Source organism: Artibeus jamaicensis, unplaced genomic scaffold (genome assembly GCF_021234435.1).
Source record: "Artibeus jamaicensis isolate MK-2021 breed Jamaican fruit bat unplaced genomic scaffold, CSHL_Jam_final scaffold_461, whole genome shotgun sequence".
Taxonomy (NCBI): domain Eukaryota; kingdom Metazoa; phylum Chordata; class Mammalia; order Chiroptera; family Phyllostomidae; genus Artibeus; species Artibeus jamaicensis.
Genome location: NW_026522045.1, coordinates 15,231,957 through 15,253,428, shown reverse-complemented (window position 1 = coordinate 15,253,428; position 21,472 = coordinate 15,231,957). Strand labels below are relative to the sequence as shown.

At 35.3% G+C, this 21,472-nt stretch overlaps 1 protein-coding gene across 4 annotated transcripts in view; it reads right to left on the bottom strand.

The window, feature by feature from the left end:
- Nucleotides 1-21,472, bottom strand: part of PLS3 (plastin 3) — a 141,787-nt gene that overhangs the window by 7,508 nt on the left and 112,807 nt on the right. For all 4 annotated transcript variants that reach the window (XM_053657464.1, XM_053657465.1, XM_053657463.1 and 1 more), the window contains exons 4-11: nt 21,174-21,337; nt 12,968-13,097; nt 12,325-12,457; nt 10,661-10,742; nt 9,443-9,608; nt 7,181-7,323; nt 4,669-4,764; nt 955-1,150 (exon numbers count right to left, since the gene is read on the bottom strand). In XM_053657464.1, the coding sequence (XP_053513439.1) occupies nt 955-1,150; nt 4,669-4,764; nt 7,181-7,323; nt 9,443-9,608; nt 10,661-10,742; nt 12,325-12,457; nt 12,968-13,097; nt 21,174-21,337 (1,110 nt within the window). The remainder of the gene's footprint in view (nt 1-954; nt 1,151-4,668; nt 4,765-7,180; nt 7,324-9,442; nt 9,609-10,660; nt 10,743-12,324; nt 12,458-12,967; nt 13,098-21,173; nt 21,338-21,472) is intronic.

The following is a 21,472-nucleotide window of genomic DNA, read 5'->3' as shown; positions in this document are numbered from 1 at the left end:
TATAGCCAGTTAAGCAATTTAGACATTTAGTAACTTTTTATAATCTCCTACCCCCTCTAATTCTTCTGCAGTATCTCCCCAACTCTCCCTACTTCAAAAGAACTGATGTTATCAAGTTTGGTTTGTATTTTGAACAATTTGCTCTGGTCCTACAAACTTATATTGATTTATACCTTCTGTCTATCCATTTTCATTTTTTAAATTTTTATTGAATTTATTGGGGTGACAATTAATAAAATTATATAGGTTTCATGTATATCAACTCAACAATATACCATTTGTATAATGTATTGTGTGTTCACTAAACTACATGAGTTCTTTTATATGCCTATATTAAAGCAATAAATTACTTGAAATTTCAAAAACAATTTAAATGATTGTTTAAATTGTAAACAATTTAAAATTTTTATAGTAACACCAATGGATATTCAACAGCTACAATTTATAGTTGTTAATTTTTAAATACTATATATATATAATATATATATATATATATATATATATATATATATATCCTGGAAAAGGTAAACTGCCTTCTCCAAACATAAATAAATAATTATCACACATTACTACTACTGTTTGAGTAAGTGTGAGAGCAACAGGGGGCTAGTTCTAGTTAGTATGACTGTAAAATAATGAAACAAATACTATAAATTTATAGGTCCAATTTTATGCAGATGTGCATTTTTCTGGTGAAAGATTTAAAAAGTGATCTAACATAAATATTAAAACAAAACATTGGTTTACTAAGCAGCTTTAAAGTTTAAAAATTCCCTTGTACCATCCCTTTCTTTAGCTGCCATTTTCACTCAGTTCTTCAGTCTACTCCTAGCAGATGTCTGCTAAAGGAAAGTGGATAGGGAAACTTACTAAATCAAGATTATGAAATCATTGTGGACTGTATATTTCTTCTCTGTAGTCCTACTCATCAGAGTTTTAAAAATCTTCAGTTACCTTCTAATAGAGTCCAGTCAATATCCTGGTTCTCTGGCTTAATTAGTGCTGGATATTTATTAAACAGGTTAGCCACAAAGGCTAAGTTGAGTTTGGGGTTTCCACTGACAACATCAGCAGGAGTAACAAACTGTCTGCAACCTAATTTGTCTGCTTGTTGAAGCATACTCTCAGCTCTCTTCAAATCATCTGTTTCCTGTTGAAATAAAAGAAGACATTTTTAGAGACCATACTGAAAATATATAAATGTTTCCTAACAATGATAGGCTATATATACAATTCTACTTTCTCTTAGCCAACATACAGAACCTCTAAAATTCTGCTGAATGGGGGAAAAAAATTGGCTGTGCTGGATTTGCAGTACCTTGAAAATACTATAGATGGCACCAGATCACAGATATAAGGACAGTACAGTAAACTCAAAGGGCATGCTAAACCCCATCAGGTAAAAGCTAGAACTGTTCAAATTTTTTAATTAGGTCCTAAAGAAGGTATAAGGCTAAAAGATGAAGAACACTGAAAAACAAAAGGAAAGTGTGAGCAAAGGCTCCAAGATAAATGTGTGTTTGAAGGGTACAGCCTATTGTAAAATAGTACTAGCTAGCAGAGCTAGAGCAGCCTTAAAATGCTCTAAGCAGAACATTTCAGACAGAACTCTAGAGTTAATGGAAATCCTAAAAGTATTCTGAGGATTGAAGACAGAAATAAAGGAGTGTTTTAAGAGGATAAATCAGGGTGGCCTAACAGAAGAGCTTTACCAGAAATGAATGAGAGACTTTCAGCCAAGATGGAGGCATAGGTAGACACATGGTGACTCCTAACACAAACGACAAATTTAAAAACAAAAAACAACCAGAACTGACAGAAATTTGAACTATATGGAAATCCTACAACCAAGAAGTTAAAGAAGAAACATTCATCCAGACTGGTGCGAGGGGTAGAGATGAGCTGATGGGCACAGAAGACTCACAGCAAGGTAGCCACTTGTGGACTGGGCAGTCCCACATTCACATGTAGATAAGCTGGGAGGAACAAGTAGGGAGCAAGACAGACCACAGAATCCAGGCTTCCAGCATGGGGGAATAAAGCCTCAAACCTCCAATCAAAAACACCTGTGGAGGTTGAGGCAGCAGCGGGAGAAACTCCCAGCCCCAGAGAAGAGTTCTTTGGAAAGACCCACAGGGTATTAGAAAGTACATAAGCCCACCCACCCGGGAATCAGCACCTGGGAAGGGCCCAATTTGCTTGTGGGTAGTGGGGGAAGTGACTGAAAACTGGCAGGGAGCAGAGCAAGCAGCACTGTTTCCTCTCGGAACCCTCCCCCACATACAGTGTCACAATGCACCGACTTGGGTTGTCCTGCCCTGGGGAACACCTAAGGCTCTGCTCCTTACTACATAACAAGTGCACGGAGACAAAAATGGCCCAAATGGAAGAACAGATCGAAGCTCCAGAAAAAATACAACTAAGCAACAAAGAGATAGCCAACCTATTAGATGCACAGTTCAAAACACTGGTAATCAAGAAGCTCACAGAAGTGGTTGAATATGGACTCAAATTAAAGGAAAAAATGATGAATATGAACAGTGAAATAAAGGAAAATGTACAGGGAACCAACAGTGATGGGAAGGACTCAAATCAAGGGTTTGGAGCAGAAGAAGCATTAAACCAGAACAGAATGAAGAAATAAGAATTAAAAAAAATGAGGAGAGGCCTAGGAACATCTGGGACAACTTTAAATGCTCCAACATCCAAATCATAGGGGTGCCAATAGGAGAAGAGGAAGAGCAAAAAATTGAAAACTTATCTGAAAAAATAATGAAGGTGCACTTCCCCAATCTGACAAAGAAAATAGACTTTCAGGAGGTCCAGGAAACTCAGATAGTCCCAAAGAAGTTGGACCCAAGGAGGAACACACCATGGCACATCATAACTACACTACCCAAGATTAAAGATAAAGAGAGAATTTTAAAAGCAGCAAGAGAAAAGGAGATAGTTACCTACAAAGGAGTTCCCATTAGACTATCAGCTGATTTCTCAAAAGAAGCCTTGCAGTCAAGAAGGGGCTGGAAAGACCTATTCCAAGTCGTGAAAGGCAAGGACCTACACCTAAGATTACTCTATCCAACAAAGCTTTCATTTAGAATGGAAGGGAAGATAAAGTGCTTCCCAGATAAGGTCAAGTTAAAGGAGTTCATCATCACCAAGCCCTTATTATATGAAATGTTAAAGGGACTTATCTAAGAAAAAAAGATAAAAAATATGAACAGTAAAATGACAACAAAGTCACAGCTATTAGTAACTGAACCTAAAAACAAAAACAAACTAAGCAAAGAATTAGAATTGGAATAGAATCACAGAAATGGAGATCACATGGAGGGTTTTCAGTGGTGGAATGGGAGGGGGAGAGGGGGGGAAAGGTACAGAGAATAAGTAGCATAAACAGTAGGTAGAAAATAGACATATGGAAGTTAAGAATAGTATAGGAAATGTAGAAGCCAAAGAACTTATGTTACAGGTGGCAAACACAAGGTCCAGGGGCCAAATCCGGCCCTCCACCATGTTTGATCTGGTCCAGCACCTTGTTTCTACCTGGTGATAGCACCAAGCTCTGGCTTAACTGTTAAGGAGTAGTTACATTTATACAGTCCTAAAATTGCATTTGGCCCTTTGAAGGCAACCGCAAGGCTGATGTGGCCTCCAGTGAAAATGAGTTTGTCAACCCTGACTTATATGTATGACCCATGGACATGAACTAAAGGGGGAGAATGCAGGTGGGGGGGTGTGCAGGGTGGAGGGGGAAAAGTGGGGGTATGTGGGACAACTATAATAGTATAATCAATAAAATATATATATTTTTTAAAGAATCAGAATGAGTTGGTATAGTGGTGCCATTTATCCAGGCACCAGATCCCCTTAGTGTACAGGATGATGCTCATTTGTAGCAAGAGTAACCTGAGCCAAAGAGTTTCATATTTAATATACAGACAGAAATATAAGCAAACAACTCTGTTACAAATTCGTTTCTAGTAAGGGCAGTGTAAACAGTTTAGCTAGTGTAATCCACTCAATCCTATTGCTTAATAGGGTAGAAATATCAATTACTAAGGTTAGTAGAGTGCATTCCATATCTAATAGGTATAAAGAATGATAGGATCCTAGAAAGTTGATGCTGATTGGTCTAGTCCAACTCCTTACTTTGTGGGTGAATAAAGTGAGATACAATTTTGGGAAGGAAGTAGTCCCAGATCACTGAACAAATTAATAAGGTAACTAGGGTACATAATCCATGAGAATAATTCCTCAAATTGTTATTTCACAGATCATGAGTTTGTAACCACATTCACATTGTTCTCAACATAGGAGTAACAGATGCATATATAAATATGTAGTCATTAAATCACTGTAATTATAATCTAAGTATTCAAAGGTCAGTCTCTAGTACTTATTTCCCCATACTCGCTTTGAATATTTTATGCCATCCATTATAAACCAATGCCAACATAATTATGGAACTCAATAATGAACTCTGAAAATATATCAAAGCTAATCTTTCTGCCTCTGGATGACAAGTGTAGCAAATTTAAAATAATGTTAAAGTTACACTTGAAACTGTCAGTACCACCACATACAATCATGAAGATTCTTGTATTTATAAGAAATTGACAATAATTTTGTAAAATTATAAAATTTAAAAGAAACACCTATACTTACATTGAAACCTGACATGTTAATATCTATCCGTGGTTCACCTTCCTTTTGTCCTTTTGGTGCAATTTGATTGAGAAGATGGAAATAGGCTTTGGAATCCTGCAAATGAATTGAAAACGTCAGTGAGATCACATTTACAAAGAATGAATGTATCCTACTGTCCCATTTTTCAAAGGATATTTGCACTGAATTTTATGAGAATACATGGCACAAATCTCTTTTAATTTAACAGATCCTTTCCCCAGAAAAGGATCTGGTCTTATGTCTGCCTTGAACCTGGATTTTGTCATAATTTTACAATTTATTAAAGTTATTAATACAATAATGCTAGTAACCACATAACTAGTTCTGTACCTTCACTGAATTACTGAAGTCAATAAGCTTGGTAGGTAAAACAAGAAAAATCAGTGGTAGAGTAGAAATCCAGGAAGCACAGGGAAAAGAGAAAACAAACAGGTTATATCATCACACAGCACAATACATACTATACCTATGAAAAGAGATCAGCTGTGTTAAAGATGTATGTAATTGTAAATTTAAATGAAAAAATTTTAAATGAACACTTCAGTTGGTGAAATAACATTTAACCCTTTATGATGGGAATACACTTAACAAAAAACAAGTGTTTCCACCACTCTCTTTTTGTTTTGAACGCCTGAACTCTTTCAGCACTTGATCATTTTTACTTGAAATCCCAATTCCCAAAACAAAGTGGCATTGCTCATATTAGGGGTAGGCTGGGTGAATTGAGGCTGTGTGGACAGCCCATAGAACATAGCTTGAAAACCATAAACCAGCACAAACACTTAATAGGGGTCTTCAACACACATATCAAGTAAATTCTGCCTCCCTGGAATACCAGAGGACAAGAACTAGAGTCAAGATGCCTTAATCCTGCTATGTCAGAAGACTACCTTCCCAGCTACAATAGTTTGCTATTCCTGGGCCTTGATAGTCCAGATAGCCTGTGAAGGACTGTTCCTCACAGTAAGCTCTGCAGATCACGTGCAACCTCTGGTATGTTGTTTAGAATACCAGTTGCTGGATCCAACCCCACACCTACAAAATACGAGTACTCTCTGGGAGCTACCCAGAAATGCTGCACCCTAGGCAAGCTACCCAAGTGAGTATGATACCCAGGTCCCTAAATTATTCTAAGCATGGGGATAATCAGGTGAGTCAAAGCCATTTCAAAGCACTTCATGAAATGCAAAGCCAGATCCTACACAGGATTTTCCTCCTTCTGGTAGTATGTGATGGTAGTGATAGTGCTCTCATTTATAGTTACCTACTAAGGGTGCAGAAAGAATACGAAATCTAATCCTATGCATTTGAGAAGAGGTAAAGAACAGGCCCAGTAGAGTCTGTATTTACTATACTGAAAAGTGCTTTGCAGGTGAATACAGCTAAATTGGAAATTCCTTTTCACAATACTGAATAATCCTTTGCTTTTAAAAATTCAAAGCAGGTTTCAGTTTTAAATAAGATTTCATTTTGTACATTTAAAATATGTCCTAGAATATAAAATGTACTTACAAATGGTCGTCAGAAATACATCTAATGCATAAAGTATAATATACTGGGCCAAACACATTATGTGAGTTAAAAGAAGGAGTGGGGCTAACTGGTCTGATAATTTGGGGGCCATCTGTAATTTTCACTTTTGAAATCATTAGAGCAAATAGCCCATTACTTCCTCTTACCACTGAACAAATTGATGTGACCATAGCCTACTGCTTTCATAGCCCTGTAGGTCAGTCACACCTGGTAAAGATCCTCCAGTTTACTCCCCGTGTCCCAACATCTGGATTTGAGAGAGAGCCTAGACAGTTAATGAGAACTCCATGATTTTTGCTATGATAATTTTGGCCCTCTCTCCTTGAGAAGCCAAGGACACCATGTTACCAATGTCTCCTTCCCTTGATAGTTTTCCCCTGCTGTTCATGGCAAACAGTGAGCTCCAGAATTCTATTCAAAACAAGGAATCTTTGCAGGTTGTTTATGTGCCAGGTGTTGTGTCAGAGGTAGACTTAGTGGGAGGGCACAGGGGCAGGGGCCAAGATAGGAGGCACAGACATATGTAAGAGCTCATTGGTACACTCAAGAACTCAATGTCTAAAGGTGGGAGCACACAATAGGAAAGGAGGCACACAAGAAATGGGAAGGGGAATCTTGAGGCCCCCTTTCTCTTCTAGGTCTTTACTAACTAGTACACTGAGGCCTGGGAAAGGCAGTTAGAAATAGAATAGTAATGGCCCATTTTTAAAATATTCAATGTTTAACAGTAAGCAGAATATAAAATACTAGGACTATAATACTTTCACCCTTTTCTACAAAAGAGAAGCTAGACTTGGTACTCATGCTCCTCACTTGGCTTCTCTCTACTGAAATCTCCCACTGGGGCAAAGAAGCAATAAGACTTGGTGATAAACTGGTAGGATTTTATCTGTTAAACTGGGATGAAATTTTCAAGTCATTATATCCCCCCAAAGTGTTATGGTTCTTGGCACATTACCTTGATGTCAACACTAAAGTTGTTGATTTTTTGCCAGCCTGAGTTTTCCAAATGAAAGTTTGCCCATCTAAGCAGAAGCTCTTCTGGAGACAATTTCATAAGCTCCTCCAAAGTCTCACCATCTCGAAGTAAAGCAGCCAAGGCTGTAATAAAAAAAAATGAACATATGACCAATATATTATATGATAATGGTCATTACAAGTTCATTCTTTCAAATAATAGAGTTCCAAAAACCAGCATGACATACTTTCAGGTTTTCAGGTACTCATAGTCTAACAAAAGATGAATATATAAGTAGAAAATTATAAGACGATACAGATAAAGACATTGTCTTATGAGAATACACAGCAAATATACAACATAATTCTCCCTTCTTTATTAATCTTTGCACTCCAAATACCAAAAACACTGTAGCATTTAAGATGAGTATTTCACATTATATCACATATTTACATAAATTGTCTTTGTTTAACAATATTAAAATCAAGATTTGAGGGATGATATTTAAAATGGTGGAGACTTTTCCTTAACTTTTTATTTAAAGGAGCATAGAAACATTATAGTATTTACATTTAAGTGTAATTAATTAGCTCTTGAAGGGTTAAACCCTTTAAGGGTTTTTAATGGAATATAATTCAACTTTATATTTTCTATATCATCTACCATGTAAAGGCTGCTCAACAGTTTTTGTTGTTGAATGTATGGAAGAGGCAGAGGGGTGGTTTTGGTAAATATTTCTAGAGAAAATAAAGAGAACTTGGATATCTGCACGGACCAGCAATTTTCAACCTTTTACATCTCAAGGCACAAGTAATTACTAAAATTCTATGGCACACCAAAAAAAAAATTTTTACCAATCTGACAAAAAAGAGATATAATTTTGATTCATTCGAACCAGACAGCTACTGTTGTATTGGCTGTGGTCATTATTTTTATTTGACAATCTAGGGGAAAAGAGGTCAGTGCCCCTGACTAAATAGTCAGGTATTGCATGTTCTGAAGATTCTTGCTGTACACTGGTTGAAAATTGTTGGCATACAGGACTGTTTAAATTTAAGCATTGTTTTATGAAGAAGTTGTGCAATCCTTATGCAATATTAACCTCCCATAAAATAAAGGAGACTTATATTGAACAAGACTGAAAGTGCCTGATTTCTGAAGAGGTATAAATAACACGTATACCAGCCAAATCTCATCTTTCATGCACTCCACTTCATGTCATGTCATTTTGGCACTGGGATTTAAGCAAGGAGAGAGACGGCATGATCATTTGTACAGAACCCTCCTTTTGTTCCTCATCTCTGCCAACTCAAAGGCCAGAAAGGATCAAACAGCCTGACATCTATGTACCTAAGACCTTGTCAAAGATAAATCATTTGATTTATTACAGGAGCCAATGAAATTTTATTTTGTTGTCACCTTTTCCTTTTTCAATGGACTTCAACTCCTTTAACAAGACAAACACCACATTGGAGGACAACAATTAGAAAAACTGTATTTGTCCAAATATAGGCACCTGTGACTGGATTGAAAGTGTAAGTACAATAAATTCTTGAAATGCAAAAGTCTTTATTAGATAAAAATATACAAAATAAGACTCATGACAGACATTATGAAACCCTGAAATACTGAGAACCCCAAATATATATTCTTTTCCAAAAGTAACTAAGGATTGAAATGGTAATTTCTGGAATAAAATATGAATATATGCAGTGGTGCTTACAGGGAAAGGACAATGTAGTACTTCCTAGGGCCCCATGACAATTTTATTGTATATGCTCATACATTCTATAAATTCATGATGTGATTTTAAAACCTATGCTATAATAAGGATGATGCTTCTGCTGGTTCAGAAAATATGAGACCATTGAGGGCAGGTTAGAATATTTTAAGAGGTTTAAATCTATGACAGAATATAAAAGGAATTAAAAATGATAGGAGATGGTGCACCATGGAAGAGCTGAGTGTGAAGGGGTGGGGTTTCTGTGGGCAAAGGAGAAAATAGATATTAAGTATGGCATATGTAGAAAAGTTCCTTAAACTCTCTATGCTTTTGTGTTTTTATGGCAAAATGAATTCTAATGTGCCAAATATTAAAGAAAAAAGTTACAATTAGGCTGTTTTCCTGAATAACACTATTGCATTACCTTATATTAATCCTAGTTGTCATCTAATCACCTCAATTAAGTGAGAATATGACAGTCTACATGACTAGAAAAAAAACATTAAACAACTTTCAAAATAACAACTGTGTTTCGTTACCTTCATTTCTGCTTAATTCAATGTCAGCGAACAAACCGATCTTAATGATCTGCCAAAGCAGTCCCAAAACCAGATGAGGTTTCCCAGCCCGCAAATCCTCTGCACCAATGTTCACAACATGACACCCAATGGCAGAAGCGGAGTTCAGTGCCAAGTTCAAGTTTTCCTGCAAGATAGCCAATTTACATACTTGTTTCTTGACCTTTCCATTTTTTAGGTGTCTACTTCCCTTTCACTAAAAATAACACTCAACTCAGAAAAACTAAAACCCTGCAGTAGTTTCAGCCACACATGATCAACAAAAAACAAATTCCAGACATTGGTATTAAAAGCACAGCTAAAACAAATATCAGCCTTATTGTTATTGCCTTTTCTAGAATTCCATGCAGAAGTACCTTGGTATTTATGTGATCACTTTGGAAATATTAAATGAAAAGGCTAAGTAACTAGGTTAAGTATACGCATGTAGGTTAAGTGTTATATTTCTAAAAATGTCTAATGAGAGGTCTATTGCATGTAGCTGAAAGAGTTCTAGAGGTTCTCAATCTTCGTATCCTAAGAGGTGTCCTTGCCAGAGGAAATTTTTCTACCTAATAGTCTAATACCCACTTAATGGAAAAGACAAATGTTCCATTCCTTAAATATACTAAGTAAGAGTTTAAATATAAGATGGGACAAAAGTAGACTTACAGCTGTGAGTGTGCTTACAGTTTATTCTTGTATTATTTTTACTATATTTTCCATGCATAATGTGCTACAGTGTGTAATATGCACCCACATTTTTTGTGCACATTGTACCCATGTATAATGCACACCCTTATTTTTCCCTAAAAAATTTGAGCAATAAAATTGCATATTATACACAGCAAAATACGGTAAAAATTGTATTATTTTTCCATAAGAACAACTGTAAATCTACTTTTGTCTCACCCTGTATGTTTGCCTATTTTTGCATGTTTGAATGACAGTATGTAATGAAAAGAACATAGGGCTTTGGAATTAGTCCTGAATTTGAACTTCAGTTCCAGTATTAACCTTAGGCAAGCTCAAAAATCATTCTGAGTCCTAGCTGTGTTCTCTGTAAAATCTGGATAACAATCCTGAACTCAGAGTTGTTGTACGAATTACATGAGAAAATACAAGTTCAGAACCTATGGTCTATAGAACAGGTCCTCAAATAGTAGTTTCATAGAATACAATGGAGAGAAAAATGCATACCTGAATGATGAAGGGTGTAAGTTTTTTCTTGTTGATTGCTCTTTCATCAATTGTATCAGGAACTGAAAGGTTGATCATTTTACTGAAACAAAATTTTAAAGTGAGTGGATTTATTTTTTCTTGTTTTATTGAATTTATTGGGGTAACATTGGTTAATAAAATAATATAGGTTTTAAGTGTACAATTCTGTGATATAGAGTTGATTTATTTTTGAAGAGTCTGTAAATATTCACAAATATTTTAAAGCTTATTATATGACTCATAATCTGAAAAATGCAATTATATGGCTTTTATCATGTTGATCACCATATACACGTATATAGCAAATTTTGAAATGATTAAAATGTTTACAGTATTTGGGTGACTTCTGAGTTGGGGATTGCAGTGTATTTTCTCATTGTATTTTATTTTTGTATTTTCCACATACTTTTATAAAAATGAACATGGATATTGAAAAAATTATTGAATAAATGTTAAAAAGATACAATCTCACAGTGAAATCAAATCTCTCCTAGATTATATAATTCACAATTTAAAATGCCATTTATCAACAAAGAGGTAAAGGTAGTTGAGCAGGAGATTCTTTCATCTATAAAATATTTATTGAGTGCCAAAATGATGAGCTAAGAACACTATATTTGATGCTGGTAATATAATGGTGAGAGAAAGAAAGGTTATGTTAATTTGGCTAGAATCTGCAACTTATTAGAAAGAATCTCATGTGGTAAAATTTGGAGCTAGACTCTAAAACTTTTGATATTTATAACATTTCCCTAAAATATCTTTCTAAGTATAAGAAAAATGATGCTATTTCTTTCTATTCAAACACATGGGCAATTTCTTCTTTAGCACTTATAAAAGTCAAAATAAGGGATATCTTACATTTTTTAAATCATTTTTCAAATAAGCAAAATGATCTTATTACAAAAGAGAATTTTATATCTTGTATATCATATCCATTGCACTGTTCTAAGCACTCTATATGTATATAATCACTTACTTAATGCTCACAACTTCCCTGTGAGGAAAATACGATAATAGAGATCATAATAGATAAAAAGTGAAATACGAAGGGGTTAGAATCTTTACTATAGCTCCACAGCTACTGAGTGGCAGAGCCTGAATATGAATCCAAGTAGAACGATTATAAGGTATGCTTTTAAGCCCTGTGCTACACTGCTTTTATAAATAGGAGCATCATCTGACAAAGCATTGATAATCTTATGTCATTTCTACCAAGATGCTGCTGGCTCAGGAGCAGCAGCAGTAACAAACACATTACTTAGAAATAAGTAACTGGAGAGTAAGAATTGAAGAGTAGCTTTTATTTTTTCTTTTGGAAGCTACAGTACTTTAGAATAAAAAGATTCTGGCATGCTTAAATTCAACAGGATTGTCATGCTCTACTGGTTCAATGGTGAGAAAAAATCTGAAGCTGAAAACTCCTCTATAAAGAGGCTTCCAGGCTAAATGAATTGCATTTTAGATTCATGTTTTGATGGTACTTTCATGGACAGAGCTAGAGATGAAATGAAATGTCCAGAATCAAGATAATTTTCAATTCTATTTCCCAGGATGATGCTGTCAAGCATCCAGAATCAAATACATCAATTACATGGAAAATAACTTAAGAAACTTGTATATAAAATAAGCCAACACCTTACCAAAGCACAATTCCATCACCAACAGCCTTGAACAGGTCATCAGTATTTGGGTTCATTGGTATAACATGTCGGCAGTCAGGATCATTTTCCAAAGCTTTGTTTATCCAGTTAACAAAAGCATATTTTTCTTCCTCTAAAATTATGTCAAATAATAAGAAATCAGTTCATAGTCTAGGTTAAGTATGACTCTAAAGCATAAAATAGTTGTTTAGTAATGCTGAACATTACTATGTCACAAACATGTAGTTATCCTCTTTGGAAACCCAGACACTTGAATACAACCTAGTGGCGTTAACTACATAAAGTTAACAACAATTACCCCCAAAAAAGCAGAGATAACCAATTCTTAGAGAATTTAGTTATGAAATGTTTTCTAAATTATCTTTATATTGCTGTAGAACTCTATTATAATGAAGCTTGTCATTGTAATAGTGTATCATGTCTCTTGCAAGCTTACAAAGCCATAAAATAAATACCTACAAATGCCTTTAAGGCAAATATTAGTTCCAAGTCCAAATACATGCCACAAAGGACTTCTGTGTTCTTAATTAGGAGGCAATGTTTTTTGAAAGACCCTCCTTGACATTATAGCATGCACCCTACTTAGTTCATTGTGTTAACTTAATGTACATGAAACTCTTACCTGAGTAAGAATGCTGTGTTCCCTCACTGGAGAGCTCTGAAGTTCCTCCCAGAGCACAAATCCCTTCTTTCCTGTTGATTGCTTTGCGGAAGGTTTTAGCAATATCACTGCTTTTCACCTCTTGGAAAATCTATTAATTAAAATATGTTGTTGATTCACAATTAATTTTATATCAGGCAGAACAATAAGCATCTTTACCTTCTCTTATATTTTGATGACTTAAAATTTCCCCCATATGTGATGAGCGTTAAAAAAATATGGAGAACTGGGCTTCAGTTTTTTAAATGGTAAACAAGTGCTACAGTACTGCTATTGAAAATGAAGCACCAGAAAGTCAACTGCACACACTTGTCAAAAACATTAAGTGCCACATGCAATGAATCTGCTTTAAGCCGAAAACTAGTGTGGTTCAAAGACATAGGTAAATCTGTCAGTTTTCTGTGAAAAGGGAGGCTTTGTTCTTTTCTAGGGAGAAGAGGTTGAAGGATCCCCCTTCTTTAACCACAATTCTTATACAAAGAAAGATGAAAATTTATGACTCAACCCCCCCAAAAATTTATGGGTGTGACAGAAGTAGCTCAGTAAAAGTTTGTTCAATCAAAATGCATAGAATAATAAGGTGAAAAAGTGTGTTAAGTTGGCAGTAATAGATGACTATTGACAATAAACACAGAAAAGAGGCTTTTCAGTGATTGTCTTGTGCATTTACAAAGTCCAGCCTCCCCGCACAATAAGGAAAATGGCTAACTAAATGAACTTGCAAATTCTAATCGTCCAAGAGAAGGTTGTATCAAAGCAAATGTCACACCCTACTCTAACTACTTGGTTGAATGAACTGACATTCTAAAGGACTGTCTATATATTTCTTAAATACTGTAATTTGCCTAATGCTAAATTTCTTCCTCATCTACCAATGTGCATGGCTAAATTAATCACTGCCAGTAAAACGAAAGCATGGTGTGGTATCTCCATAAAAGTTTATTTAAAAGGTGCTTAGAGCACTTAAGTGCACTTACCAAAAAAATTACAGCCCTAATGAAAAAATTACTGAACACACAGAAAATAACTTGAAGGTCTTTAGCATTACTGGTAAGTATATTCTCTCACACACATGGAACAGGGTCATTTCAGGTTGTATCTGGGAATGCAAGCATGAGTACAAGCTGAAATCTGGCCCACGCTTCACTAACCAGTCCTGCTCTACATCTTGCACTAAGCTGTGGAAGGCAGACAGCAGGAGTGCCTTTTCACATTTAGTCTTTCTAGGGTGGGCACCTTTTTGTAATTAATCTACCTAGGAAGCAACTTTTTATGACAGAAAAGTTGCTACTGCTGTTATCAGTAACCCTGTCACAAAGTCATCTGTTCCTGTTACCTTTCTTACATGTCAACATTCCTTAGATTTATAAACCCAATTTTATGTAGAAAAATAGTAAGCAGTAAGTCTTACAAAATTAAGCTTACTCAATTTCTATAGCTTGGATTTCGTGCTATACCTGTAGTTTCAAAGGCAGAATTTTAGAATGGATGTGGGTGTGTGGGGGGGTGGTATCTCTATCTGTACACCTATAAAAAGACACCCCCATACACACTGACTGCTCTAAATACTGCATGCAGCTGGTGACATCACTATCCTTTCTCTCTAGCTTCCTTGACTCTTATAGTGTGAAGCTGACTCATGCACTCCGAGTAATTTTCAAATTATTAAAATCACTTTTACTTATATTCTGATTTTTAGTCTTTTAATTTTATTCAGTTTACCTTAAAAGTTTATACAACAAAACGTTTACCTGGGAATGTAGCAGTCTTAATTGTGATGTATTTTGTTCCTATAACTCTTCCATTTACATCTATTATTTTGGCTCAATGAAAAAACAATATTCAGCCCGACTGCTGTGGCTCAGTGGCAGAGCATCGCCCTGTGAACTGAAAGGTCCCCATTTCAATTCCTGGTCAGGGTACATGCCTGGGTTGTGGGCCAAGTCCCCAGTTAGGGGCAGGCGAGAGGCAACCAATCAATGTTTCTCTCATGCATCAAATCAATGTTTTTCTCTTCTACCCTCCCTTCCCCTCTCTCTAAAAATAAAGAAACAAAATCTTAAAAAATATTTATTTTTTATATTTTTAAGAAGATTTTATTTACCCACCTTTAGAGACAAGGGAAGGGAAGGAGAAAGAGAGGGAGAGAAACATCAATATGCGGTTGCTTCCTGTGTGCCTCCCACTGGGGACCTGGCCCACAACTTAGGCACATGCCCTGACTGGGAATCAAACCAGTGACCCTTTGGTTCACAGACTGGCACTTAATCCGCTGAGCCACACCAGCCAGGGAAAAATCTTAAAAAATATTTAAAAAAAGAAAAAATATTCCCTATTCTACCTCATTCTGAAGTCTACTTCATTTAGTATACACATTGTACAGTAAATTAAAATCTAAAATGTGTACGTTTCCTCATGACTAACATACCATCAATCATTGGAATAACAAAAAGTGTCTGAAATGTTACTGCCTCAGAATGACTTGTGAAGTTATTTTTCTTACTACAAATACTTTTGCATCAAGGATCACTTGCTTTCAAAAATTAGGAAAAAACCTAATATTTCCATGATCATAATTTCAGTGGAAAAATAAATCTAAATTTATATACATCATGGAAAAGAGGAATGATATAAACAGTAGTGGTGGCAGTAGTAGTAGTAGTAGTAGTAGTAGTAGTAGTAATAATAATAATAATAAAGAATGCTGTGAAATATTGTGATGCAATTACTAATACAGGTGTAGTTAAACTTCAGATACTTGGGAATGATATTCAAACTTGCAATTATATTAGTTAATTTTTTTCTATAGGTACTTATTCATATTTGTTAAAAATTTTTTTTGTTCCTTCCAGTACAGTTTTCTGCCTTCCCCCCACCCCTCCCTACCACCCTACATTAATTAATTTTTTTTGGTCTTAGAAAAGTTACATGACCTTCATTTTCTTAATATTTTTTTCAAATTATTACAGCCAAGCTCAGCTTTTCAGTTTGATAGTATTTTTCTCTGTTCTTTAGATTTAAAACACTAAAAGATAACAGATAATTGAAGATTTATGTACATTTAAAATGGACTCACTACACAAGAATCTGTATTTTATTTGCTACTTTAGAAAAGAAATTGCTGGAGTAGACAACAAAGCTATTTGAATATAAGTCTAGGCTAACAATAATCTCTGAAATCAGAGATAACATAAGGCCCAACTACTACTGTGCTAGAGACTTCTCAGTGAATATTTTCAAAGTGGCCCACTGTGATTCCAATATGCTCACTGTTTTGTGCTATTTTCCCTGAAGAGGAAGAACTTGTTTTATTATGTGTTAACGAACTCCTGGTGTATACTGCTCACTCTGGGTCTATACATCTTTTTCAGTTTCTTTTATGGAATATACAGGGTCTGGCCAAAATAATGCCCCTATTTAATTACAAAATCTTTTATTACAAAATCATAAGCATGTAGTTTTGTAACATAACAATATTACACTCAAGCACATCATATGACATTTTAGGTGACACATTCAAATTAAAAGTATAAGTTATGATACCCATATTATTATCCTACAAACCACACTCAAGTAGACATTACTTCTATTGGACACTGTATATGTTTCTTATTCATTTTAGAAGTTCCATCTCCTTTCTAGCTCAGGACACAACTAGTGGCCAAACCAAAAAAATCCAGAGGCATAGAAATTAAGAAGGAAGTACCTCAAAAAGAATTGCAAAAAAAATTGACTGGCTTCCAATGTTTGAGGCTTGTTTTCAAAGTAGCAGGTTTAAACATGTACTTGGGTGGCGGTGTGGCGGGGGGGGGGGGGAATCTGTTGTAGGCCTAAACTTAGCAATAACATGAAAAGAATACTGCTCTTTAAAAGAAGAAAGAACTACCAGCAGCTAACACCTATATAGCATTTGATATATGCCTGGCACTGTTCTAATCATTTTATTTGATGTTGGTACTATTAGTAGAAGTTCTCCAACAGGTCAATGACTTGTTACCACTAAGCAAAAGCAAGCTTCTCACTGTGAAAATAAGAATTTAATGAACACATCTGTGCTGAAAGAACTTATTGCCTTGCCAGTCTTTTTACAGGTGCAAGAAAAAAACCACTATTATCTTTTAAAAAATAACATTTTAAGTATAAAAGTCCAGTAATATAATTTTGAAATACAAGAAACAAAATCAGCACATCAAATTTAATTTTAACATTTGAGGTTTACATATAATTTGGGGACTCTGCCTCATATATATTCTACCAAGTAACAAACGGCTATTGTTTATAGTCTGGTTTGCAATTAACATCCCTTAAGCAGTGATTTAAATGAAAAACAAAATGCTACCATGCAACAACAAGTTTATTTTTCTTTTCTTTTTTTCTTCTTTTAAATATATATTTTATTGATTATGCCATTACAATTGCTGTATTCCCCCCCTTCATTCCCCTCCACCCTGCACATCCCCACTCCCACCATCCCCCCCTTTAGTTCATGAACACGTGTCTCAAGTTCTTTAGATTCTATATTTCCCATACTATTCTTGCCCTCTCCCCTGCCTATTTTCTACCTACCATCTATTGCTACTTATTTTCTCTACCTTCTCCCTCTTTCTCCTCCTCCCACTCCCCTGTTGCTAACCCTCCATGTGATCTCCATTTCTATGGTTCTGCTCCTGATCTAGCTGTCCTCTTAGTTTGCTTTTGTTTTAGGTGTGGTTGTTAATAACTGTGAGTTTGCTGTCCTTTCACTGTTCATGTTTTTTATCTTCTTTTTCTTAGGTAAGTCCCTTTAACATTTCATATAATAAGGGCTTGGTGATGATTAACTCCTTGAATTTGACCTTATCTGAGAAGCGCTTTATCTGCCCTTCCACTTTAAATGAAAGCTTTGCTGGATAGATCAATTTTGGATGTAGGTCTTTGGATTTCATGACTTGGAATACTTCTTTCCAGCCCCTTCTTGCCTATAAGGTCTCTTTTGAGAAATCCGCTGACAGTCTGATGGGTACTCCTTTGTAGGTGACTGTCCCCTTATCTCTTGCTGCTTCTAGGATTCTCTCCTTCATTTTACTCTTGGGTAATGTAATTATGATGTGCCTTGGTATGTTCCTTCTTGGGTCCAACTTCTTTGGGACTCTCTGAGCTTCCTGGATCTCCTGGAAGTCCATTTCCTTTGCCAAATTGGGGAAGTTCTCCATTATTTGTTCAAATAAGTTTTCCACTTGCTCTTTCTCTTCCCCTTCTGGTACCCCTATAATTCGGATGTTTATTTTCTTATGTTAATACCTGACAGGAATAGCTTCCTCTTTCTCAGATAACTAAGATCTACACATATGACAGCTTGTAAACTGTTTCATTGATGACAAAGCAGATGAGAGTGAACAAACATTTGGTTAAATGCCCATGTTCTTTTCAGTACAGTCCTGGTGGTATCATTTTGAAACTTCAGGCAGGTTATTTTTATTGTCCTTCATATTTCAAATTTCTTGAATAGAAGAAAGACAACTAGAAAAAGCCACTAATTCTGTGTGTAATGTTTGGAATGTCACTTCCTTCTTCAGGAACCCAGGTTATTATTTTTTAATTTGAAAAATAGACTATAAATGTATTGATTCCTTCTTATTCTAACATATATATTTAAAGAAAATGTCCTTGTTAATATTTTACTTTAAAAATCCCTGGTGATGTCAAAATTAGTACGCATGTTACTTTTTAACAATATATTAAGGTAATCACACATCCTCCGTTAAAGGCCACAAACACCTGTGTGGAATCTGCAGCGTTTCAAAATCTATAAAATTGTTTCCCTAAGATTATTGTTCTCAAAGTCACTTTCATAATTTTATCTTTAACAATACTGGCACACTGCAAAGCTTAATGATTTCAGTCTGTTCTTTCTAGATTCAAAAATTTTAAGCAGCAAATTATATTTTAAAAAACCCAATCACAGTTAACTACTGCTTTAAAGTGCCTTAAATTCACAATTAAACATGCAATTACAAAGTGAGCAAGTTATATATCAAAGGACATGCAAGTACTCATATTGCAAGTCAACTGCAACTTACTATTGAACACAGAATTCAAAACAAAAGCCTTTGGCAGTAACTGGAGAGAAAAACTGTGGGGAGGAAATCAGTATTTCAAAAGAAATGGCAAGAACTATATCATTATATTTATGACATGTTTGTATTTTTAAAACAGTAACAACACCCCTGCCCCCAAATGCTATCAGCCTAGTAGACATCATTCCATAGTCAATTTGCTTCTTGAACTCACATGATGCTCTTAAAAGGGGTTAATCCTGATTGGAAGAGAACATATCAGAATTGCAGTTTCTGTGGTTACTGATAGGGTATATGTTATCATTTCAGGTATCTTGAGGCAAAAATAAACCATGAAAAAAGGATAAAAAGGCTAGGAAGTTTGTGATAAATATTAGGCACTAATTAGCTGTTTGCAAATATTGTAAAGAATGCCAAATTAGATCTAGTCAAACTCAGTCTTAATAATAAAGACAAAATCCTAAGGGTGTTCTTTTTTGACATTCAATATTATTTTGTATTAGTTTCAGATGTACAGCATAATGGTTAGACAATTATATACTCAACAAAGTGATCCCCTGATAATTCATGTACCCACCTGACATCATACATAATTATTACAATATTACTGACTATTCTTAAGGATATTCTTAATTGAGGAAAGAGGTGACAGGTATTCTTTTTTTATTTTAGAGAGAGAGGAAGAGAGGTAAGAGAGAGGGAAAGGAGAAGAGAGAGAGAGAGACAGAGAGAGGGAGAGAGACAGAGACAGAGAAACAAGCATTCATCAATTTGTTGTTCCACTTATTTATGCATTCATTGATTGATTCTTGTATGTGCCCTGACTGGGGATCAACCTGCAACCTTGGTGTATCTGAATAATGCTCTAACTGAGTACCCACCCAGGCAACAGCTATTCTTTAACACTGTGTCTCAAATACTTTGTCAGTGAATATGGACTGAAAAATGGCACATGACTAAAAATCTAGAAATCACTTGCTAGCACCTAAAATCATTAGGATTCAATAGTGCTGCCCTGATCGTACTGGTCTGGCTCATTTAATTGGGCATCTTCCCTCAAAGCACAAGTTTGCTTGTTTGATTCCTAGTCAAAGCAGGTGCCTGGATGCCTGGGACATGCAACCCAATGGATGTTTCTCTGTCACATCAATGTTTCTTTCCCTTTCTCCCTCCCTTCTCATTTCTCTAAAAATAATAAAATATTTTATAAAAATAGTGAGCGCTACACATAATACCCTCCAAATACTGGGTACAGAACAATGAACTAGGTGCTCAGAGGGCAAAAATTTAAGAAACCAGGCCCTAAACTTTAAGAACATTATTTTATGACACTAAAGAAGAAAAGGATAATTTTTATTTATTTTAAAATATTTTATTTATTTATTTTTAGAGAGAGGGGGAGGGAGGAAGGGAGGAAGGAGGAGAGGGAAAGAAACATTGATGTGTGGTTGCCTCTCCCACACCCGCAACTACAGACCTGGCACTTGACCCAGACACGTGCCCTGACTGGGAATCAACTTTTATGTTCGAAAGGTCTGCAGGCCGGCACTGAATCCACTGAGCCACACCAGCCAGAGCAAGAACAGAAAAATTGTTAAATGCCTCTTCCAATGAACTAACAAAATATGCTTCTAACTTTTAATTATCAAAATTATCATCCTAGATAAAATGGTACAGCTAAATACTATCACAAGAGTAGCTAACATATTTTTAATCAGAATGTTCAACTCAGGAACTTCCAAGACTGTAAGGAAGAGTGTATCATTAAAATTTGGGAGCACACTGTTCACTGAAGGAGCAAGAATGGCACTTCAAGGATTTCATTTAGCACTCTGAAAAATGCCCCTTACTGAAGCCCCAAAGGAAACTGTTCACCTTATAAAGTAAGCAATGTGTTATATCTTTAGGTCAGTACTCTTTTTCTCACTTCTTTTGTTAACATAGTGTAATGGCTAAAAGAACTAACTAAATTTAGTGGATACAATGATATAAATTATATTAGTTATTACATATATTTAGGAACTTAATAAGATGGTACTTATGACTATATGATCCCACTAGACAAAGGAACAATAATTACTTATAAAAATGATGGATTTTCACATACTTACATAAACAAATTCGTCAAAACTTATCTTTCCATCTTTATTTCTGTCACCATCCAGCATGAGTTTCTGAATAATTTCTCTCACTTTATATCCTGGTAACGGCATATTAGCTTCCTTGAAAAGCTCGTGAAGTTCATAGTCACAAATAAATCCATTGCTGTTGAGATCTTTGTAAAAAGGAAGAGCAAACAAAAAAGGATAAAATTTTTTAAAAGAAATAAATTAACATTATTTTTCTTCATTTGAGTCTGTTTGTAACCTCGTCTAAATACAATTTTGCCTTTCTTATTATTTGGTATCTA